Below are 24,926 nucleotides of genomic sequence, written 5' to 3'. Positions count from 1 at the left end.
TGCAGGTGGCCAGGGCTAGTATTGGAACAGAAAGGAGTACGTGATGTGTGGCCTGAGAAATGCCAGTAGGGACAGAATGTGGGCCCAGGTATGTGGCGGAAGTGCTTTCTAGGCCATAGAGATTTGGTATCTAGGAAATAGAAAATGAAAAGGAGCCTATCTTTCTCTGATGACTCAGCATGAAGAGCTGTCAGCTGTTCATGACATGGTTCTGGATGGGCCTGGGGAATAGAAAGTTGAGCAAGGCAGTGTTCTGCGCCTTACAGTGTTACCCACCTGGTGGATCTCACAGTACCTGCTGGTGAGTAACAAGTCTATTTAGTAGTTGAGGAGTGCTTGGTTTTAGTTCTAAACAATCACTTGACTAAACTGGGCTTCAATTTATTCATCTGTAGAGGAGGGTAAACTAGGTCACTTGGAGCTCAGAAGCTCTGTGACTAATTTATTCTTTTAAACCTGGCATCTCTTATACATGCACAATTTTTAAAAAGAGGTCAGAAAGTGTTAGTGTCTTTAAAACCTTAAGTATTAGCATCAGAAGACGAAATTTTGTTTGAAAGCTGCAGAAAGTAAATTTTGTTGCAGATATAAATTATCACACTTTGGTATTTTGCGTGTGTGTCCCAAGGAGCACTAACATATATACACACTATGTTGTTTAAGAGTAAGAGAATTCTGCTTTGTGAAATTGTATTTCCTCTCTTGATGTAGAAAGGTATATCTTACCACTTTTATGATAGAAACTTCTTGAGAAAATCAAAGTAATCCAACTCTTGAGTCTTTATTACTGTCATTTTATAAAATGTATCCTCCTATGACCACAATTAGCATGAATTTCCTAGTTTTGTGATTATCCTGAAAAAAATATTTTTATCTTATGAATATATTACTATGGAAAGTTTTTAATTTCTCTGTATAATTAATTTTCTTTAAAACATATAAGTTCAAGCTTAATTTTTATTTTGAGTATACTGTTGTATTCTCAAGAATTTTGATGGTGCAGCAAAATATATATATACACTATATATGAATAATTTATCCTATATACAGTATATATGCATATAAGTATAAATGTTTGCCTATACATTTACTTTCATGCTGACTCACATATTAATTATTCCTGATTAACAAGTTTTCCTCCCAATCTGTTTTAGTGAAATTTCCTCCCAACATAGTCAATATTCATGTGAAGCACCCCCCTGAGGCTTCAGTCCAGATACATCAAGTGTCAAGAATCGACGGCCCAACAGGCCAGAAGGTAAAAGAAGCTCAACCAGGCCAATCCCAAACCCCTTACCAAGGGCATCCTGTCCAGAAGACCCAGACGGTACATTCCACGTATTCCCACCAGCAAGTCATTCCTCACGTCTATCCCGTGACTGCTAAGACCCAGCTTGGCCGGTGCTTCCAGGAAACCATCGGGTCACAGGTAAGCCACATTGCCCAGCCTGTTTTAGCAATGCGTTCTAGAAAAGGCTTCATTTTAATAGGAAAGCCAGACTTGGTAAAATGATTTTCTGTAGAAGGGGTTGGCAAACTGACACATGGGCCTGTTTTTGTAAATAAAGTTTTATTGGAACACAGCAACATCCATTCATTTCTGTATCGTCTATGCCTCCTTTCATGCTGTTGACAGTAGAATTGTGTAGTTTCAACAAGATTGCATGATTTGAAAGCCTAAAATGTGATCGGCAAAGTGCTTTACAGAAAAAGCTTGCCAACCGCTGATCTATAAGTTAATTTTAAGTAGTGAGCTTCCAGAAATGCTGTTGGAAGTCCATGATTGTCATTTATATTTTTTCAGTTAAGGCGATCTGTGTATAAAACATATGTGAGGCATGAGATATGGTACATGAGATATATTCTGCAAAGCATTTAAAAATACTTATGCCTTTTTTGCAGTGATTTGCAGGTTAGGAGGTACAGTCAAGTTTGGAACCCATCATGCAGTGATAATTTGTCATCTTTTGTTTTCTTATAAAATTCATAATGAGAATGGTAAGCAATGAGTTGTTTGAAGTGTATTTTAAATATAATTGAATTGACATGTAACTTTGGGCCTGTATTCTTATAAAGTGAGAGAAAGGCTGATTTTCTTTAAAATTCATCATTAAAACTACATAGTGAAGGCAACATAAAAATATTGGCTCTTCTACCCCAACCACTTGGTGCTACCTGCTTTGGGATTATGCGATAATGATGTAGCTTTTTCCTGTGGTTCTCCTTCTGTCATTTGATTATACCTTCAGCCCCACATGGGAAGAGTAGGTAAGGTGCGTTTGTTATTATTTCTCTGTTCTCACCTGAATATTGAGAAAATATTGTGTGTGTGCAATATTCTGGGGTAATAAGAATCGATTGTTACTGCTTTAGAAACCTGGAAGATACTTTTAGATACTGGGCAAATCCATTGTAGGGTTATCACCTTTCTTCCATGGGAGGAAGGCAGAATTGGTTTGTGGACCTGGATGTAAAGAGCACCCATGTGGAGTTATAAGATCCTGGCTAGAGCCATGGGCCCAGCACTTGGTGGCAGGAAACCAGGTTTAAGTATCTGTAAGGTGGAGACAGGAATATGGGGCTTTGTCAATATTAGACAAGGTAATGTGAGCACTGCTTGGCAAGTGTTATAGAGAACTGTGCAAATACTAGCTTAAAAGATACCTATCTATCATTAGTGTCAAACTTAAAAATCGTCAGAGTGGGTGATCACTATGTCACATCACTTCAGGGAGGACAGAGAAGGGTTGATTTCTCCAAATAGAGCCTTTGTCTGTTTGCAGATACTTGAAATGCCTCCTAAATCTGCCATAGCTCTTCATTCATCAATTGAAGACCAGGTTTAAGCAAACACTTTTGGGACAAGGGACAGCATCGATTTAAATATAACTTAGAAGTAAAGTCTGGAATCTAATGCTAAGAGCAGATTTTTATAGTGGCAGTGGGACTGAAGATAAACTTCATACACTTCACAATTTTGCCCTGAATAGCCTTGGAGAGGGAGGATGAATTCGGTGCCATTTGCATTGTTTAGTCATTCCAGCTTAGGTTGGTCATGAGAAAGGAAAAAGCAAGTCCTTTTAAAACTATGTGCCCAGTGCCTTTCTTCCTGGTTTCCAAGTTGGAACACAGATGATAAAAAGCAAGAAAATAAAGTATTCACAAACTTGTTATTCTTGTGTAATGTTAGACAGATGATTGCTAACTAGAAAAGATAGAAAAAAATCATTTACTTTTAAGCCTAAGCTAGACTATATAATCAAAACAAACTGGATAACTGGTGGAGTTACTCACATAATTCAAACTCAGTAGAATACTTTTGCCTTATCTGTATACCTCTCGGAATTTTGGTCTGAGTGATCCAGACAGTGACCTCAAATCTTAATTCATTTTGCCTGCGTAGTCACTAATACACAGCTTCAAAATAAGACCTATTTTCAGGAAATATTCTTAGCATATATATTTGTCCCATTGGTGAGACATGTTGCTGGATGCCTGTGATTGCCCAATTAATTAGTGCATTTAGGGTGACCAAGTATTTAAAAAATATATATTTCTGGCAAGCAGTCAATAGTATACAAGATGTATCCTACAAAGATGTTTGAAAACATTTGTGCTTTCTTGCTGTGGTTGGTTTGCATATAGAGCTACAGAAGGTGGTAGAGGTAGATTTTAAACGAATGGCAAAAACAACTGCATAAATGCTCACTAGAGCTTTGCTTGTGGGAACACTCTTATTAGCTGCAGATTTTGACTGTTGAGACTTTTAGTGCCATAGAGTTATCACGAAGCACCTGTGTTTATGAATTGCCATGAGAGGTCATGTACAAAACAAATTTGGCAGAAATAGCCCTCGTTTCTGTGGCACATTCTCATAATTAGGCAGTAAACTTGGGGTTGAGAACCCAGCTTGAACTGATTAATGTATTTAAATTCAGGGAAGTTTTATAAAGTAGAATTTCAAGAACTGCATGGACGGTGGAGGAAAATGGATGATTGGTTAGGAAACCAAACTCAGAGAGAAAAGGGAGAGAATAATTAAACAGTGAAAATAGACTTTTGCAAGAAATGGATGAGGAAGAAGTGTCAGAAGAGACCAGAAATGTAAAATAGTTCAGGATTCCTGGCAGGTGTTTGCACAAATATGAAGCCTCTTAAACCTGAGACATAGTGCAATATAAAGGACTTAGTGTGAGGGTAAAGATAGCATGAATTCCCCTTGATCAAGTGATTAAACTCAGAATTATTAAAAGTGGGACAACCGACATTATGTTCTTCCTGATGTAATACAGTGTGAAGTCTACATGTCACCCTAAAAGTATTCTTGCCAAAAATGTTTAACCTGAACCTGATCAAACCTTTACACCTAACCTTTGTTGTGTTTGGTGTAGAACTGAACCGGCAATATCTCTGAGGTATGCCTATACAATAATATAATTTTAAGCTGAATGTAAAAGCTGTAACTTTAATGAATTAAATACATCAAATGAATTTTTAGAAGATAAATGTTTCAACTTTCAAATAAATGGAGTGGGTGGTTGCAGGAACGGTAGACCTGAGGAAGCCAAGGAAGAGACCTTGGCTTTGGTCCAGTTGCGAAATGACCAGGGTCCAATCTAGGATGAAAATAAACAGATGAATTTAGGGGCTTTTGTGAAGAATCAAGCATTAGGACTTGATTACAGGCCGTTGTAAAGAAAAAGATGGAGATGAGTGGACTATTCTGAACTTCTTTGCTTTAGAAATCAGATAAACGCTTGCCGTGATTGATTAACTGACCTTTGGGGGAGGATCGTGAGGTGAAGATGAGTGGCTACATCTTGTTTTAAGCAGCCCCATCATTGACTGACATCAAGAATGATGTATTCTTGGCTATCATTCAGCGAATCTGATGCTGTGTTAGAGATGCAGTGAGGAAGGATAATAGAAAAAAGCCAGTGGTCAGTGACTAGATCTCATGATAGTCTGATTCATGAGAACAGAGGACATTTCTTTGGCATGTATTGTAAAGAGAAAAGATCAGGAACAATGGAATTAGAAATAACTATAATGTTTTTCACTTTGACAGAGGGTGTGAAGATACGGTGTAGGGGCATGTCATTCCAATTGCAGACAGTGATGTTTCATCTTTCAGAGTCCTCAAATAATTTCTTGTTCTTAAGAGCACATAAAGTTTTGATTTTTATGGGAATCGAGCTGGGTACAGGCATCATTAAATTTAAAGTATTAAAAGATTAGAAATTAATAGAACATGGGGTGGCTTAGAGGAATGGGATTCTTGAATGTAAATCAAGTTTGAAGCACTTGACAAGTCATAATTTTGACAAAGATAGATATCTGCTACCTGAGGTAAACAGTGGCACACCTTATATATTTGAAAACATTTTGGAGAGTTTGCCCACTGTATAGATCAAGTTAGGATAACATCTCCAGTGGTTACAATTACCAGCTACTTTCAGGAGAATCTCATGTGTTCATGTGCTTAAAATTTGAACATTTCCATGCTAGTTTTCTCCTACAAGGAGAGGCCAAATTTCAGAAAATACACTTCTAATCTGTTTTTGCAGCACGGGGGACATCGAATATATATACATGTTTCCCACTGTGCAAGGGCACCCTTTGCTTTAAACTGTGACCTAAATTTGCAACTTATTTGACATCTAAGTTTTTGGTTGTTTCAAACATTTTTTTTTATTGCCTAATTGCTGGAAACAAATATTTATAGTGACCTAATGATGCCAGATGGTACGAAAAGACCTCATCTGAAGAGAGTTCAGGGTCATATGTAGGGTTCAGAGTCCAGCTTCCAAGCTGTGTCTGCCATTGCCTGGTTGCGCAATCATATGCTCTTTGTTAAAAGGGGACGTGCTCCTTCATTAGACATAGGCATTACGAGACAAAAAAATTCTTTGAGAACTTAATGCAAATGCCAGAAGAGCAGAAAATTCCACATATAAACACCTGAATTAACTCAGAAGAACAAAAATACTGGAAAACTTGAAGTAAATGTACACAGATAAAGATGGTCAAATAATACGCAAACCCACCCTTATAGTTTGCAACCATAAAATCCTCTGTAACTGTTAAAAAAAAAAAAACCTAAAAAACATAAGAAACAAACTCCAAATTCTCTAATGTATATTCTATACAGGAAAATCTTTATGTGGATTAGGAAGAAAAGAAAGGACTAGTATTTGATGTGAAATTTAAAAATCATTGGAAAATTTTTTCTTTCCTTTAATTATTAGTCATATAAATAATAAGACCTGGGGCAAAACCGAGTTAAAGTGACATGAGAACTGTTTGGGATCCCCTAGAACTTTCAGAAGTTGTTCCAACAGTTCTCTTTGGACAGGAAAAATGGAAACAAAATGGGCCATTGGAGAAAAGAGATTATTTAATTGGCGATGGATCTCTTTTGGCAGATAAATTCAATAACATCATCAAGCCCTAAACCTTAGCACTAGAATACACATATAATTCTGAAGGTCCAAACAGATGCACTTAGCTTTTGTTTAAAAAAATTTTTTTTTTTTTTAAATAAGCATCATGGAGAAATTAACGGGAAAGTGTGAGCTCATTGAAGTGGAAAGTATCTTAATTACATGGCTGAAAGTACTTTTAAAAAAGTCTCAATACTCCTGTCACAGGACTTTGAAGAAAAATATTTCTTGGTTTCTACCACACAGAAGCCAATGAGAAAGTAGGGAAACAGATGTCATGCCTGTCAATTCCACATGGCAGGAAAAATATAGGTAGATGAATAGATAACAGATGTAGTTGTAGAAAAGGCTATAGACGTTCAATATCTCTCCTGAATGATGCAAAGTGCGTTTAGTGCATAATTAAAGGAGTTGGGATATTAAGTTCTGCTTAGAAACCTGTTCTTTAATTTCCACAGTATCTCCTCTTCCCTGACTATAAGAGTGTTACTACGGTGAGGCCTAAAGCTATAATGAAATAATGGTTTTATTCTAATAGGGATGATGCCAGAAGCATTTCGCATTGGTTATTTCTCTACGTTGGGACCATAAAGTACATAAATGGATGAGAAGTCTAAAGAAAGAATAACTATAAAACACCAGAGACTCCCTGCCTCTCACTTATGCATTTTTCCTTATGTGGGAAGGAGAACTGAGTCAGCCATGTTGGGGCAACAGTGGGCACAGGTGTATATATGTGGCCCTCTCTCCTTGCCCATTTCCTCAGCCCACATCCTCCCAGGTGAACTTCATCTCTCAGAGGTGCTGTTGGGCATTGCTTAAGGAAGGCAGGCCTGGAGCTATGAGATGTCTGCCTTCTCCATGAGCGGAGGGCCCTGTTGGGGTGTGCTGATTGCATTTACTGAAGTTTGGCTTCTTTCAGGTGGAATAAGTCATTAACACCAGGCACTTCCTGTGCCATCTGGGTTTTTCTTCAGTGTCCCACTCACATACTCCTTTGGCATAATTTAAGAAATATTTAATTGAGTGTGAGCGAATCTGGTTGTCTCCAGTGGCTCTGAAATGGCCATCCTTGCCAAACCTTACCTGTGTCGACAGCAAAGGTATCACTGAAGGTGTGACACACATCTCAGTGATAGGTGCCTGGAGCTCTGCAGTGTGGGCTGGTCTTGCTCCAGCAACCGCTGCCAGACTGACTTCGTGCAGGGGCCTTCTTCCCTGGAGTCAAAACGATCGGTAAGGACAGGGATAGGATCCAAAGGGGGAAAATGCTGCATGTGAAAGAGAACATGTCTGCATGTCACTGGACTCCTGCCAGTGGAGGGGAGGACTGCTAGTTTTATTTGGATTGAGAATGTGGGACTGAGCTGTTAGGGTAATCAAAATACAGATTCTTAGAACTGAAGTAGAGTACTTCAGAGAATGGGTGATGACCCAGACATTACCCTTCCTAGGGCCTAATAGCCAGGCTTTGCCCAGGCCAATGTCTTCTGGACACCAAAGAGTCTGTTAGCTTCGAGTGTTCACTTACCCTGACTTGTTTAATGGACGAGCAAGTTTATGCCTCTTTGATCCTTCCCAAGGCCCTTCTCTCAGATGTTTTTCATTTTATTGGCAATGAAAATGCCTTTGTCATGACATGGGATATCAAATTTCCATATTTTATACCTCTAGGGCTCACTAACATAATATACCCGTTAATAATTCCTGCTTTTGCAGAAGAATAGGCATTGATGATAATTATGGGGCAGTTCCGAGTGGAAGTATGTTACATCGTTTCTGATACTGGCAAAGTGGAAAGATCTTGTGTTCATTACATTTGAAGATGTCAGTTCTGAGCATGCTGGAAGTAGTTTTTAAGAGATCATAGCTTGAATTGATGGTTGATTTAGGCTCTCTACATTATAAAAATGTTTAAAGAGTCACAGATGGTATTTCTAGGGTCTGATGTTTCTTGGCTTTGTCTGTATGATCCCTTGGAACTGAAATTTACTAAAATGAAGTGGAATCATCTGATTTCCTAAAAAACAACAACAACAAAAAACCAATCCTCTGGAACCTGACTCAGAAAGTTGTAGTGAAAAAGGTAACATAGCCCTATGTCGAGAGATGACAAAATGATTCTCCTCCTCCACCCTCTTCCTTCCCCTGCAGTGATGATAGTCCTGTTTCCTTTTTTCCCTCATCTTTCCATTTTTTTTCTTTCTCTTCTCTCCTTTTGTGTGGAAAATAATTTACGGATAAGAGTGGAGATGCCGTTTCAACAAGATGTCTTTATCAGACTGTGCATTTACTCTAGTGATTTTGCTGTTGTGCACACATTTTCAAAATTTCTGTTTTGAAAGAATTGTTTCAGAACCACCAGTGTATGAGTGGTACATGAAAATGAATCTATCTTTGATCTTCTGCAGCTCCTTTATTTACTGTATTATCAATGAATCCGAAAGCTTCCAATGGTTAATTTAGCCCCCAGCAGGCAAGGATTTCCTCACCATCGAGGATACTTTAAATGATATGTCTTCAGCCCTGAAGAGAATTCTGAAATCCAGAGGAGTTCTGAATATTTTGTCATAGACAGCAGTGCTTCAGGGTGACCACGTTGGGACGACTGGTTTTGAATGTGCAAGCTTTAACAGAGTTGTTAAGGAAATGGTCTTAACATTCCTTGGCTTTGGGGCAGGTGTCCTAGTAAGATGGTGTATTTTTATAAAATCGATAGCTGATAGAGAACATTCACATTTGTGACCTTACTTGACCGTCAGAAAAACTTCAAAACCAAGAAAAGTCAGTATGCTTGTCTCCAGCTTACTTAAGTGAAACCTGAGGCTCAGAGAGGTAGAGACAGGCTTGTGTTGGTATTTCCAGGTTGATAGCGCTCTTTGTCATTTTGGCAAACTGACCGTATCTCTGGCCCTTGGTTTCTTTAATTTTTAGATAAATGGTTTGGCTGAGTGGACCTTTGAGGCCTCTTTTGGCCCTGCAGTCCTTCGATTATGCTGATTTTGACATCGTTCTTCTTTTCCACAAACTTAGATGCCAATAGTGCAAACTAACATATGCATAGGGTCTGTAGACAGAGCAAACTGTACAAATGTCAAATATAGTTGACACCTAGAATGAGAAATTTCTTTCAAGCATTGGCTCCTCCAAAAAGCCTTCCAGACCTTCTTCAACCCACATGGCACTGTCCTCCCTGAATTCTTACTGTTTTCTGAATCCAATCAGACCATTTTGAATTTAATTATCTTAAAGTTGTTGATTTTGTGCCACTTTTCTCTTCCCCACAAATTTGTCCTTTTCAAGAGGGCAGGGCCATTAGGAACGCAGCTCAGTGCTGGGCACAGATGAGTAGTCAGTAAATATATTCGTATTAGGTTAAGCTAGGTGGCGCTGCAGTAATAAACACACCAAAAGCTTAGATTCTGTATACACTAGATGTCTGACAGGTGAGCAGGGGGCTCTGTGCTACACATCGCTTGGAGACTCAGGCCGATGGTGATTCCACCATGTTACTGGTGTGTTACCTAGCGTACATGGCCTCAGTTCCCTTGGCAGGGGGAGAGGTCCTTCAGGGGCCGCTCATTACATTTCCCATAGCTCATTACATTATGTGGCCCTGCCTAACTTTTAGTGTTATAGGCTGAGTCATGGCCCCCCTCAAAATTCGTATGTTGAAAGCTTCGCCTCCATTGTATCTGTATTTGCAGACAGTCTCCAAAGAGGTAATTAAGACTGAATGAGGTCACAAGGGCGGGGCCTTGCCGTTCTTATGAGAGACATCAGAGAGCTTGCTCTCTTCACCATGTTGAGGACACGATGAGATGGCACCTCCTTCAAGCCAGGAAGAGAGTTCTTACCAGAAGCAACCATGCTGGCGCCTTGATCTTGGATTTTGACCCTCCAGAATTGTGAAGAAATGAATGTCTGTTGTTAAAGCGCCCCCAGTCCATGGTGTTTTGTTATGGCATCCACAGCTGACTGATACGTTTGGGGAGCCGGGACGTGGCGGGGGGGAGCACGTGGTTCTTAGGTGAGCAGTAAATGTTTCCACCAAGTGGTCAAGACAGACTCGAGTCACTGCTTGCAAGGAACAACAGCAACAAAAAAACTACTAATATGACTTGTGGCATTCAGTTTTCATACATTACTTGCAAGCAAACCACAAGTAATTATTAGTTTTGATTTCTGTATACTTGGATAAGACACAGAAAACTAAAGGCTTAACCAAATGAGGCACCTGTTAGAATTTATATAGTGCTAAGAGGCCCAAAATGTTTTTTTGTTCCTTTCAGTATCTCTGCATTGACTAAAAGGAAACCGATAAACACTGAAACTTAATATAGAAAATTTCTCTCAATACAGTTGTAGAAATAAGCCTTGGGGAAAATATGTTCATTATTTGGGAGTGATCTGGTTGCCATGGCAATAATAACCATGCCTATATGCCCATCTTTATTTTCTCCTTCAACATGAATCTTTCTTTATAGACACATCCTTGGTAATGGACCTTAGAATAAATCTTTTATTTTCACCATCTGGTACTAGAATTTATGATGTGATTTGTGTTGTTTTACTGCAGGGTAAGGCTAAGGGGAATTAGCATGTCAGAAATATAGTCATGACAATACTTAATTACTATTTCTGCGATTTAAGAAAAGCAAGACACACCCATATCACACACAACCTGTAGACTTGACTTTTGAAATGCTCAAATCATTGTAGAAGTGGAGAAAGTAGGCAGCCCAGCTTTGGTCCTTTCTTTAGAAAAGTTGTCAAGTAGACTCAGAAGTTTCACGCTTAAGAATTTTTACCTTTCGTATGTTACTTTAAAACCATTTTTGCTTTAGTGTAACGTGTAGAATACTGTTTCATAAACTAAAGTAGTTGTCTGGAATTCCTTGAAGCCCATGGTTTGGCTTCGGCAGGCTTTGAACAAATACACTCTCAGAAATCGATGTGGATTCATTTCCATCAGTTAGTGCCCTAGTCACAGTCAATGCTTTGTAAAATCAATAGCCTGAAATATCAGAGGATTATGGTTGAATCAGATACCCCAAAATGCCTAACGTTGTTTTAATTACTCTAATAAAAGAAAGCTGGGTTGATTTAAAAAAAAAAAAAAAAAGAACTTGCCTATAAAGAATGTTCTGCCCAAGCCAAAGCAAATTTTTTACAAGTTCTTTTAGAAAATCTGGAAGTATTTAAGCATTTTCCTCTTCTTATGAGACAATGCCTGTTACCCTGCCAGTGCTCCATCGTACAATATTCTCCTTTATGACAACGGACCTTTAAAACAAGTTGATCGAATATGTTGCTGTAGCTGCATTAGTGATAGGGTTCAGAGATTTGGAACCTCTTTCTTATTGGCACATGGAGATAAACACATTTAACGTTCTGGTACATGGACGCTGAAGAGCTCTCATGAGGTTTTCCAGTTTAATTTGGAACCGTAGTTGGTCCAGAGGCTAAAAGCACACCATTTCGCTCAGAAGATGGGCAGAAGTCACTTTGCCAGAGTGGAGGTGTGTTTATATCGGAGCAAAAAGGCTGATGGTGTGAACAAAGAAGGGCCGTGACAGGAGTTTGGATTAATCTAGCCCCTTACATCCAGTGAGAACTTTCCCCCGTAAGGGATCTCATTCTGGTTTTTATGAAAAGAAGTCAAGATTTCCCAAAATGGGATCCACAGTCCTCAACCAAATTCCTAATACTGAGATTGTAACTTCTGTTTGCCAGAATACTTCAAAGTTTTATGGCAGAACATTGGAATAATGTACTTCTGGATATGGTGGGAGGTGAGCATGGCAACTGCACAGGTGGAATAATTTACGGGATTTCTGTGCAATGTAGGCCGATTGACTGTAATGTGACTTTATAATGAGTCACAGCCCAAGTCACACAAAATCTGCATTTCCATTTTGACCATCTTGAATAATTTCTGATATTTGCCGATTGATAATCATATAATTCATTAGGATTAGTTATTACAGGATAATCTAGAGAGGAGTTGTTGAAGAGCCATGGTGGCTTTCAGGAAGCTGGAGCTGCCTTTTCTGTGAGTCTGGGCTGGCAGGAAAGGGGCGAGCCTGAGAAGAAGAGGCTCATGCTGGTTACCAGTGGCGGAGTTGGTCCAGGTCTCAGGTTATAATGTTAGGATGAGGCAACATGTGGCATCATGGAGTTTAGTGTGTCACCCTGGCAGGCAGGGAGCATTTCAGGAACAGTGACCTTCACAGGATTGCCCAGACACAGGACACCATTCCACCATAGCTTCCAGGATACCCTCACCCACGCACTAGGGCCTTCGTAATAAAATCATAGATTTTAGGCACATCAATGACTATTAGCAATTAGTCTATCCTTAAAATTTTATTGGTGAGGATGTTAAAGTCCAGAGAAGTAAATTAATTGGCTTCATACCTTATACTGAGTTCGCGGTTGGTGAGGACTAAACCTGAGGTTTCCGGTTCTAACGCCAGTGTTCTTTCTACTATTTCCATCTCTTCTGGGCAAAGAGGAGTTACAAGAAACCATTGCTATCTATATAAACTGGCTGTGGCTGCCATAAAAAAATACCATAGACTGGGTGACTTAAACAAACAAAATTTATTTTCTCACAGCTCTGAAGACTGTGCCAACAGAAGTGTTTCCTGGTAAGCCTGTCTTCCTGGTTTGTAGACACTCACCTTCTCGCTGTGTCCTCACATGACAGAGAGAAGGAACTCTGGTCTTTTCCTCTCCTCGTAAGCAGCGCTCCACCCTCATGGCCTCATCTAAACCTAATTAATTCCCAAAGCTTCCAACTCCTGACACCATCACGTTAGAGGTCAAGGCTTCAACATATGAACTGGGGGGAAGGAGCACTCAATATTCAGTCTGTAACACTAGCTGAACATGGAAGGGCAGATACATTCTCTGAGACCTGTCTTAGGAAGTTCTGTGTTCTCCAGTGTTTTACAATTGGGCCTTGGATGCTTGCGGGGAGGGGATGCAGGGTGGGCTCCGCTGGTTTGGCTTCGTAGTCTTGGTCTTCTGGCACTAAGACATGGTGCTTTACTGGGAAGATGTTCATGTCCCCAAAGTGAAATCACCTGCTGCTTGAACAGCGGTAATAACTGGTTGAGTTATATGTTATACACACACACACGTGTGTGTGTGAGTGTGTGTGTGTGTGTGTGTGTATAACTATATTGTTATATAACTGGTTGAGTTATATAATTCAGAGGTACCATGTTGTGCTTCTCGAGTAGAATTAAAATGAAATCTATATAATTATGAATCCTTCACATTTATTTTCTGAACATTTCTTTACCAGCCAGAGTATTTTTGTGAAAACTTGAACATTTTTAGCAAAATCTTAAGAATATCTTACTTTTCTTGTTTCTGTATCTAACTTAATTATTTATATTTTACACACATCTTCTCTGTAAGTTGACTTTGTGACATTGTATACCAAGCAACTGTTAGATTCCTTGGTCCTTTGTTCACGTTTCTAAATGAGGGCCCTGGTGGGAATAGTCTAATATTGATTGTGAGCCTTGTGTGTGCTGGAGCTGTGGCCGTTTCATGTAGAATCTGTCTCCCATGTATCGTCTCAGTCCCCTTAAGAGCTCTGTGAAAATGGACATTTTTAGTTCCATTTTACTGAAGAGGAAGCAGGCAGAGTTTGAGAGTTTCGTCTATGGTCACGTAGGTGGTAATTGGTCAAGTGAGGATTTGGACCCATGTTGGTACAACTTCAAAAGCTGTGCTCTTACCATTTTCTCAGTGACAGGTCATCCTCACACTGCTTTTCACTGGGCCCATAGGGAACATGATTGTATGGGAAGGTCAATTTCACAGCCATAAAGCTCCAACTCTGCTGGACACGGAGATGCCTGGGTGTTTGCTTTGTGTTAGGATGTCTCTCATGTTGGGGAAAGAGCTCATTTTTGCTGAACTAAAAAGTTCTCTTCTGCTATTTGTTTGAGGAGAAGAATAGCCAATGGCCTTTAATAATTATCCAATTTCATTTTTTTCCCTCTGATGATTACTGATCGTGTTTACCTTACATATAATTTCTTCCTTTTTTTCTGCTATGACTGATATACTCTATCCCAATAGTTATTTTTTTTCTTCACTTTTGAGGAGAAGTACCAGGTGTAAAAAACTATACTTTTATAAAAGCTATCTTTTCCTCCTCTTTCTTTTCGTTTTCATCAATATTTCTGTGTTCGCCATTACTTTGAAGATACCCAGTACTTAATTGGAAGCAATCCAAAACTTTTTGCTTTAGGAAAAGGAACTGGGATGCTTCCTTTCCCCTGTCTCCTGATTAATTTTGATAATCAGCTACAAATCGAACCTTTAAGTTTGAAAAATTCTTCATGGCTTAGCTCCATCTCATTCTTGGACTTTCCCCACTCACTCTCTGTTCCTCTGTATTTGGCTTGCCTTTGTCTGTCCCTCTTCTCCTACCCACCCAGCCCCTGGGTCTTCTCCCAGTTGGTGGTGGGTCCTGGCCTTCGTGAGAGTTGCTCCATCTCTCTGGAATCTCTCTCTCCCCAGTACAGCGGTTGAGTCACTGTCTTGTTTCAGTTCTTGCCTAAACACAGCCCTTGGTACTCTTGCAAGAGTTGCAGTCAATCAGCTTTCTCTCTGTCATGTATTACTTCAGTGCAATCTCTAGAAACATTTAAAAAAATATGTATTACTTTAATATTTTAAGGTTCATTTATTTGTTCCTGGGCTCAGTGCCATATTCTCTTTGTGAAAATGGTCTTTATTCAAACTCAAAGTATTTTATACTTCAGTATATAAGGATAACAAAGCAAAATGAGTTACATATATGTGACAAAGATAATGTGTAAGAGCATTTCAATATTATTTTAAATGCCTTCAATAGTAAGACTAAACAATAGTTTTTGTTTTGGCGGCATCTTCATGGAGTAGACTTTTTACTAGTGAAATATCTGAACTCCTTTCAGCGTATCCCTGAGAGCCTAGCAAATGGCCATTACTTTAACATGTTATAGCTTGTACCCATACAGGACACCAGCTGAGGGGGCGGAGGGGGATCCAGCCTACCCTCTGCTTACTGAATCCTATGTCCTAGTGCAGAATAAATCCCAAAAGGTCCCCCTTTTCTGGTCCCCACAGAGGTGCTAATGGGGTAAAGGCAACCCTGCTTGGACATGCATTATTTAATGTCACTATAATCTTTTGAAGTTGGGATGATCACTCATTGTCCCATTACTAGCCCTGAGAGGCTGGACAGTCTGTTGAACATCTCACTGCTTGTCAGAGAGAGCTGGAGTTTAGATGCAGGTGTAATGGTTCCAGTCCAGCGCTCCCTTCTTTTCCCCACTGCTGGATCTTCCTTCCCCAGAACCTGGCACAGTGGAGCAAACATTCTTGGAATGAGGATTTTGTAGGTACCAGTAATTTTAAGATACGAAAATTAAAGTTCGTGAAGCCACGCTCCGATATTTGTCACAATCTCTTCAAGTTACTGTTCATCTCTGAAGCAACTCGTATTTATAGGGAGCTCTAAAAATAATTGTAACCACAACTTGACTTTGTGTATCAGGAAAGGGCTATAAATTACCACAAATTGAGGTTGAAGTCTGTAGATAAGTGTTGTCAGTCAGATCAAGACCTAGAAAACTACATTATACAGCAATCTATTCTTAACTTTTCAAAATTAAAGGTTTTCACACTATTGCTTATGAAAATTTTGTGTTATAAATGTTATAACATGGACATTTGTGTAGTAATTCTAATGATTCTTGAATAGCCTTACCTTCTGAGGCATGGTGCTAAAACAGATAGGAGGGGTCAATGAGTTATTTTTACACACCCAATTTTCTAAGAATTGTGGTCAGTGTGTTGGTTAATTGGGGTCAGGAGTGTCTCTATTTTTCTCTATTCCATCTAGTTTGCATAATCCTGTAGGAGGAGGCTCAGACTTGGGTAAGCATTCCTGGAGATGTTGATGAGGGAGCAAATAAGACCAAAGAGATGGTTAGAAGGGCATCTGCCAAGTCACGGTCCTCTTACAGACATGAGAGCAACAGAGGTACTCGAGATTGGCCCTAGTGTGGTTTTGCATTTCCAAAATCGAATATATGTCTGTATACACTGAACATAGAACCCTAGATCTGCCAGAAATCATGGAAGTCATCTGCTTTATATCCTGGGTGTTCCTAACAGATGATCATCCAGCCTCCCCTCCCAGTGAAGATGTCAGCATCTTCCATTGTTGAGGAGCATTTACTGTTGAAAAGATCTCCTGCTTAATGAGTCGAATCCTCTCTTCCTGTGATTTGCAGCCTTGAGTCCTATTAATACCTTCATCGTGCAACTTGCTTTGAGCAACAAGGTTGTTTTACATATCTGAACTCTGCCATCGTAGCTACATGTAGTCTTATTATCTCTACTTTATTCAGTTGATACTCACAGGACCTGGGTGCCTGAACCGTCACTGTTCTGTTTGTAGCCCTCTGTGTGGATCACACATTTGCTGAGTCCTCGCTTGGATGTATGAAGTTATAGTGTCCCTTAATTGGCAGTCCAAGGTTGTGTGAGCTATAGCACGTTCTCGCGACAAGATAGATTTTTCTTTCTGACTTGAAATAGCTAAAGATTGGGTCGTAAATTTAGCACACTTCTCGTGGATTGCTTATACATAAGCTATGCCTTGAAATAAGAAACTGGCTTTCTCTGAAAATGTAGTGAATGAGTCACATTGGAGAAATTCTATTTGTGTTTTTAACTTGTAATAATCACCCCAATCTGGGCACAAAAATGTAGTTAGGCAGAATCAGTCTGTGTCCATGTGATTATATCTCACAGGGAAGCAGAATCTACCGTCTAAGAGACGGGCATTCTGAATTCTGAATCCTATTCTGTGTGGTTCTGTCTACTGTGGCCTTTTGGTATGGAGGAGAGATGATCTTTCCTTGACCTTTTTTTCCTTTAGATATCTCCAACATCCAGGCAACACCTGGCGGTGCAGGGTCCTCTTGCATGAGAGCCTGCGTATGGCTACAAAGATCACCCCAGTTGGAGTTTCTGGCTGCACGTTGAAGGCTCTTCATAGTTAAATAACTAGCGGGGCATACATCAACTTCGTGCCTTGGTGTAAGCCTGCCCTCATCCCTTGCAGCCTGTTCTCATACTGTGCAAACCCAGTTTTGAGAAGAACACACAGTGTCGTGGTACCACCTACACTGCCATTTATTTAATCGATTTGGATGGCTTGTGCTGCTCTTGGCTGTGGACCTGCAAAAACAAAGCCATGGGATGGAGCCGCCTCAATCCTGTAATGAAAACCTTGTACCTTTTTTTGAGGCCTTGTAGAGAGAAATGATTTATTTTTGCTGTACCAAATAAAACATTCTAGGAATCCAAGGTGAAAATTGGATTTTAACTGCTACTAAAATTTTGGGCATATAAAATGAGCAAGTGTTGAGAGTTTTGCTTGATTAAGGGAAGAACCTAAAGAGTCTGGTACAGGAATGATCTCCATGTGATGTGCACTGGTGTCCTACATAAATCTGATTGACAAAACTGCAAGTAAACCCTAAGCACACTTTGGCAGTAGACTGCAGCAGTGGAGACCTCTGCATTCTCAACATAACCATTTTGTTTCTAGTCTTATGCCTGGAGCATTATTTCCTCTTCCTTCTTCCTTGCTTCATATTTCAGGATTTAAGCATTCTGTGATTAAGCCTAAGGAGTCTGGGAGCTACCTGCATCCAGCCAGTATGTGCTTTTTTTTCCCTCTCAGATTCTCCGTTTTGTTGTTTTTCCCTCTCCCTCCCCCTCTCATCATGTACTGTTTTTGGAGAGTACACAACATCCTGTCGAAATCATTAAAAACCATGAAGAAACTTAAGGACTTCAAAGCTATGATGTAACTAAAACTTCATTAACTGTGCTGGGCCATCTCTGGTCTTGTTTTACAATTTGGACAGTTCGTCACTTAGAGCCTCAGTCAGATTGCCGTGGGCCTGGACTTGGTGGGAAAGAGGCACTGTCCCTGGAGACCTGCCAGGTGACTCGTTTCTACTACCTGCCACCCTTCTGAGGCTCACCACCTGTCCAGAGCTTCTGTTACCATGTTCCACTCACTAGCCTGTGCTCATTTGTTAATTTTTGTTGGTTTGCACAAAGCCACCGCTTGCCTGGATGGCCTGCAACTTTTTCCTCCCTCCCTCCCTCCCTCTCTTCTTCTTTCCTTCCATATTTATAGAGCATTTGCTATGTGTACTGTGTATCTGGGACATAAAGATGAATAAAATACATTTGCATTTTAATTAAAATGCATAGTGGAGACGATGGAGCGGTGTAGAAAGTGTCCTGGAAGAAAAAGGAGGGAGGAACTTAAACTGAGGAGACATGAAGCTTCATGTGATGGTTCTTCAGAGCTGGGGCTCGCGGGATGAAGACAGTTTCTCTGGGGAAAGAAAAACGGGGAGCCAGTAGAGAGAGAAGAAATGACTTTTGGAAAGACACAGTTTGTTTAGAATGTGGAGTCCTTTGGTATGCCTGAAGGATGGGTGTAAGAGGTGGAGAGGGACAGAGAGAAAGTCAGAAAAATTGTCTAAGGCAGGAATAGGAGGAATAGGAGGTATCATGCTAGGGAGCTTGCAGTCTTCAGACAATGAGAGTCACTGAAGATTTTTCATCAGTAGAGTAGTAATGTGATCAGATTTATCTTGGGAAGATGACTCTCAAAACCATTTGGAGGATTTTATAGAGGTTTAGTCAGAAGAAGGCAGAGTGACCCCTTAGATACGGGCTGTGGGCTTAGCCTGCACAGTAGGGACGGAGTTATCTGGCTCTCCCTGCACAACTGCCCTCAGATCGGTACACAGAACAGAATCTATTTTTCTGGACTCTTCTTGACCCATCGAGTCGGTCTCACTTCAGGCCCCTGCCTCTCAGCCTCTTCTGACCTCCCGTGATTGACCAGGGTGATGAGATGGGTCTTTATATTTGACAACTCAAGTTGCTCCACTAGCCTCTCAGCCTTGCTCTGCTGCCTGCTAGTCTTGCTTAATTCTGCCTGCATCTTCTTAGCTCAGCTAACCTCCCCGGGTCGGACCGCTTGGCTGCCTGGAGCCTTTGGCTTTGCCAGAGCTGATCTGGCTCGGCCTATGACCACTTCTTGTACTGTCCCTTCCTGTTCTTTCCTTGCCCAGGCTTTGGTGTTGTAGGAAAACCAAAAGCCTCTTGTAGGTGGGACCGGTGCCACATTCTCCAGGTTTACATACGCACCACACCCTCATAGCTCTGTTCCCTGAAGATCCACAGGAGAGATTTAACAGTTAAAACTAAAAAATTTAATGGTTTATATTGATCTTGTAAGTTTTCAAGTTCTTACTAAGGAAAAAAAAAAAGCATTGGAAACTTAAGTTTTATAAAGTGCTCCAAGCAGTGACAGATTTTCATAAGACTCTTATAAAAATGCCAAGAAACTCTGGAAAATATGCTTGTTCATTTTAGTGTCGTCTTGATTCTGTTCTAGTGTTTTGTTTTGAAGTTTTAGACCCCCCCCTCCCCCTTATAATTCTGTTGATAACAAGGGAACTGTTTTGTAATGTGGCTGAAGCACATTACAATGAAGTGCTCTAGAGCTGGGCATCTTGCACTCAATTAACCTGCATATTTCACACCTCATCATTGCAGTGTGGCAAAGCGCTCCCTGGCCTTTCAAAGCAGGAGGACTGCTGCGGAACCGTGGGTACCTCCTGGGGCTTTCACAAATGCCAGAAATGCCCCAAGAAGCCTTGTAAGTGACACAGTTTCATCATTCCTTTGCAGGTTAATGTAGCCTATCTGTTTCCTGATGTTTACTGTTTTAATGGTGAAGCAGCGATAGACTTTCAAAGAATTCTTATTGAATTACGGAATGTAGCACAGTACTTTGCATTTCCAGAAGCCTTGCAAGTCTGGGAAAGCTTTCATATCGATTCTGTTTTTTTAATAAGCACGGTTATCAATTGCCTTCTTCAGTTGGATTACATATATTTTTTAAAAGCTTTTTAAGAGGTGATATGCTAAAATAGGCTGTTTTCTCAGGTGAAGGGAAAAAAATAAGAGAGCTTTTAAAATGATAATTAAAGTTTTCAAACCCTGTAAAAGTCAGTGCTGTTGTCATTTCTTAGGTGGAACTCCTTAAATCAAATTTTTATTAACAACCACAACTTCTGTTGTAGTTTTTGTTATAGCATATGTTTTTAAATTTCACTTAAAAAAAAAAAATCTCAGATGAAGAAACGATTGGTTGCTGATTTGTAAAAGAGAAATTTATAACCACTAGGACACAGACAGTACTTTCCCATTTTATTCTTAGTCGCTATTTATCACAGTTCTCAGTGACATGACTCTAGACTGACACCCACATGTTTTGATTAGTCTATAAAATCTGTTTTTCAGAACGCATTGATTTGAATAATTTTAGACTTACATCTTTCTGTTACTTTCTTCCCAATTATAGCTTGTACTTTTAGTTTTCGAATGTAGCATTAACTCAGGATAACTGATTTGTAATATTTTTTAGGAAGACAGAGGTAACTTATTTTAAGTTGAGTGTTTTTACACTTACTCATCATGTTTTTGCCAAGAAAGCAAGTGATATTTTTCTCAGTCATCTTTCTTTGCCTTGTTTCACTAAAGATTTTTATAGTTTTTTAAAATACTTTATGCTGCAAGGAATTTCTCATTTGCTTCAACTGGATAATTTTTACCTATTCTTCTTAAACATTTGTTGATTCAGTTGATATTCTCAGCTACCTTTTAAACCTCTCTGTTAAATCTAGACTCTGCCACCTTGGAATCTCTCCCCCACATGTCTGTCTTCTATACTATTCTTCTATCATAATACTTGTTTTAAATAATTGTCTCTCATTTGTACTTCCTTGTCTCTGAAACTTACATATTCTCTAAATCTTTTGATGCCTAATGTAAATTTCACTTCTTTTGTTGAATTGCTCTTACATTCTTTTAGAGGACCCATTGTAGAAACACCCACTAAAGTTTCTTATAATAAATGCATTTTTCCCTTTATTTAGGGGAAAAATCACATAAATAAGGATATTCAGTACTGAGAAAATGTCCCTAGCGTACTTTCTAGGCTGATTTGATAATGATCAACGATGTGGATCCCCAGCAAGTTGGTTGAGTGTGATGGTCCCCCTCACTGAAAGGTCCATTTGCCTAAAATTATGTTGGGAACCTGATCGAAGGGATATCTAGGAGACATTCGGTATGATTTAAAGGCATGGAGATTGGGTTAGATAGACCCGAGTTTGCTCTTAGCTCTCATTTGCTGTTAGGTCTTATGGATCATGGAATGAGAGCTTATATCTAAAATGTTGAAGGAGCATGGCCTTCTTTAAAAAAATTGAAAACTGCTTTTGCATATTTGTTTCGGAGCTAGGTTTTTGTTCTCTAATACTTTTCTCATCCTTTTTCTTTTTCATTTCTCCCCTTCTCCATGTATCTTTTGCTTAGCTTCTTTTCTTTCCTTTCTTTTCTAAATCCCAAAATTGCAAGCCAGTAAGAGGTAAAGAGGATAATAGATTTTTTTGTTTGTATTTGCTTTTTAATCCCTAACTTCCACTCCTGACCTTTTATCTTTTTTATCTTGAATTCTGTCATCTGGGGATAAACTCACTGCGTTATGTGGTTTTGTTAGCTCTATATTTTAATGTTGATAATAATTTATAATACGAAAATACAAAGTTGCTAACTTTTAACTAAGGGCTGGCGAAAGTAAATTAATATGATGGCTCATTTAATGTATAAAATTGAAGAGACTGATTCCACTTCAGGAAAAGCAATGTGGATTATGAATGAAGTAAACTATTAACATTCTGACATTTACTTCGTTTGCACCGAACTAAATGACTCACTCCCAAGAAACACACTCGGGGTCACATTCTTCCTGTGTCATTTAAAAATTTTCCTTTCCTTGGTTGGTACTACTCTCTAAATCATATTCGTTTTGGAAGAGAGCAGACTTTCCTTGGCTTTATATGCTATGGTTTTGTGTTCCATGCCTTTTTTTTTTTCACTCAAAGTAGTTCAGACTTCAGTTTTCAAATGGCTTTTATTTAATGTTTGAAGTTTTTGTTTAGGCACATACCGAAAGACTTTTCATTGTTGATCAGTTTTTACTGTAAAAACTTAATTTTAAATCTGCAAGCGATTTTATTAAATAGGCTGTAATCTATTAAAAATCTACTTAGCATGAGTAAGTCACTTGTCCTTTAAAAGATTTTAGAAGAAAATTAACATTGAATCCAAAGCTGGGGAAGACTTTTAAGAGATCATCTGGCTTGACTCTCTGCCTCGAGGTAGATGACTGTTGAAACTTTTAAAACAAGTTATTACCTCTCTCTTGGCTTTGAACAATTCACAGAGAGCCCACAATCTCTGTAGGCAGCCTACTCCAGAGTGTCTTCGTTATCCGGGTAAAGACTAGACAAGCTGCCAAAGAGCCAAATGGGGTGACTCCCCCTGTGCCAACCTCTCCCTTCTTTTAGCTCACTAATCCAAGACTCCTCACTTTAACCGTTTTCCTGCATTCCAAAGGATCTGAGGAGAGGGGAATTATGGCAAAGAAAGGAAGTGAAGGAGGAGGGGAACATGGCTAGTAAATATTCACCCTGTTTTATTAGTGGTAAGAGTAAAGAACATGTGCTAGGAGCAAAATAACTTTATTTTCCATAAGCAGATTTCCTTTTTACTTCCAGCTTTCCCTTTTTACTCCTTGATCAGATCTTTTTAGTGGTCTAACCACCCATTCTATTTTGATTATGGCCCATTTTCTATTGCTTGTTATCTTCTTAATACATCTGTCATTTAGCGAGTGCTTACTTTTGTCAGGCACTGTCGCAGGCATTTGCATAAATGGTCTCTAAACTCCATGACTACCCTGACCTGCTCAGTGGATGCAATACTGCTGTTGTACACCATTGCCATTTCGAAACCCAGGAGCTTGTCTCCCAAGGCTGTAGAGCTATCGATAGACAGAGCCAAGATTTGAACCTAGGTCTGCTTGGTCCCAGAACATATGCTCTATCTGCTGTGCCAAGGAGTCTCTCAGGTCTCACTTTAGAGTGTCCAAATTTCAGTGAACAGGGATTTGTTGGCAAATTGGTGACTGCAACATTTGTATTGTTGAAGAGTTTTCTGAGTGATGAACCATATCACAGCAGCCACTTTCATCTCCCAGCTTCCTCTCATCACCTCCTATTCTTTCCAGGTTCATATTAGTAAGAATCAGCTCATAACTAGAATACATGAGCCTGCAATTGAGGCAAGCATATAATTTGTTGTATAAATTTGGACAATTTTGAGAGTGAAGTGGAGTGCTGTTAATGAACTTTGCTGGAACAACAGGTGTAATTCAGGACTCTCCCAAGCAGAATAGGACATATAGTCACCCTACCTATCATAATTCAAATGTCTGTAGCAAAGCATTGGGGAAGGAGAGATCCTTTGTAATAAAAATAATGAATCTCTATTTGGAAGAAAATATAAAACAGTCTTATGATTCTTTCATTTAACATAATCAGCATTTGCTGACAAGTAATTGGGACTTTACTGAAAAAAAAAATGAAGCATACTAGAAAACAAGATAATGTGAAAGAAATTGATGCATGTTGAATTTGTATCTTAGAAATAAGACCACTGATGCCTTAAATGGCTTTGGTTATCACATAGAGTAGTTTAGGATTGTAAGAATTTAAGCAAGTAATATAGAATTATTTCTTCCCTTGCAGCTTATCATGGATATAACCAAATGATGGAATGTCTACAAGGTTATAAGCGGGTTAACAACACCTTTTGTCAAGGTAAGGTTCACTGAATTTATCGGTATGGATTCAGCAGTTGTTTGGTCTTTTTAGAAAGCTGAGTTGTCTAGCTTGTTAGCCTAGTAGGTGCAGGTCACATGGTGAACCCCTCTGCTTACTCGGTTTAGCTTTGTGGAGATGTAGAGGTTTAGCGAAGAATTGCTTCACTACGATTTAAACTTTATGGAACATTTCCCCTTCTATTCATTCACAATGAACTCCAGAGGAGATTGGATTACATTATGGATCACCTGATGGTCTCCGTGCTGGTCACCTCCTGTCCACACGTGTGCGCACACAAACACACACATATACCTAGCAGTACTGCTTCTTTGCTGACACATGACTGGGCAGCAGAGTTTTCTTTTCGTTTTCTCTGGGCAGAATATTTCTGGCCACCTCTGAGTATTCAGATATTAAATATCAGCATGGACACACATTAACTAGGCAGTAGATAAAACTATTTAGTTAAATGTGAACTGTCCTGAGTGCTTTTGCTTAATTTATTCTAAACCATACAGCAGAGTCACACAAGCAGGGAGAACCTTAGAGATCATTGAGCCCAGCGCCAACACTTTACAAATGATGGATGTTGAAGCCCAGACTGGCTAAGTGACTTTCCTGTGGCTAAATA

General features: G+C 39.5%; 1 protein-coding gene across 17 annotated transcripts in view; it reads left to right on the top strand.

The window, feature by feature from the left end:
• Window positions 1-24,926, top strand: part of LTBP1 (latent transforming growth factor beta binding protein 1) — a 359,100-nt gene that overhangs the window by 184,897 nt on the left and 149,277 nt on the right. For all 17 annotated transcript variants that reach the window (XM_023537808.1, XM_023537810.1, XM_023537807.1 and 14 more), the window contains 3 exons: window positions 1,155-1,429; window positions 20,118-20,220; window positions 24,221-24,292. In XM_023537808.1, the coding sequence (XP_023393576.1) occupies window positions 1,155-1,429; window positions 20,118-20,220; window positions 24,221-24,292 (450 nt within the window). The remainder of the gene's footprint in view (window positions 1-1,154; window positions 1,430-20,117; window positions 20,221-24,220; window positions 24,293-24,926) is intronic.

Source organism: Pteropus vampyrus, unplaced genomic scaffold (genome assembly GCF_000151845.1).
Source record: "Pteropus vampyrus isolate Shadow unplaced genomic scaffold, Pvam_2.0 Scaffold200, whole genome shotgun sequence".
NCBI lineage: Eukaryota > Metazoa > Chordata > Mammalia > Chiroptera > Pteropodidae > Pteropus > Pteropus vampyrus.
Note: the sequence above shows the minus strand (reverse complement) of the source record. Positions and strands in the feature narration are given on the sequence as shown.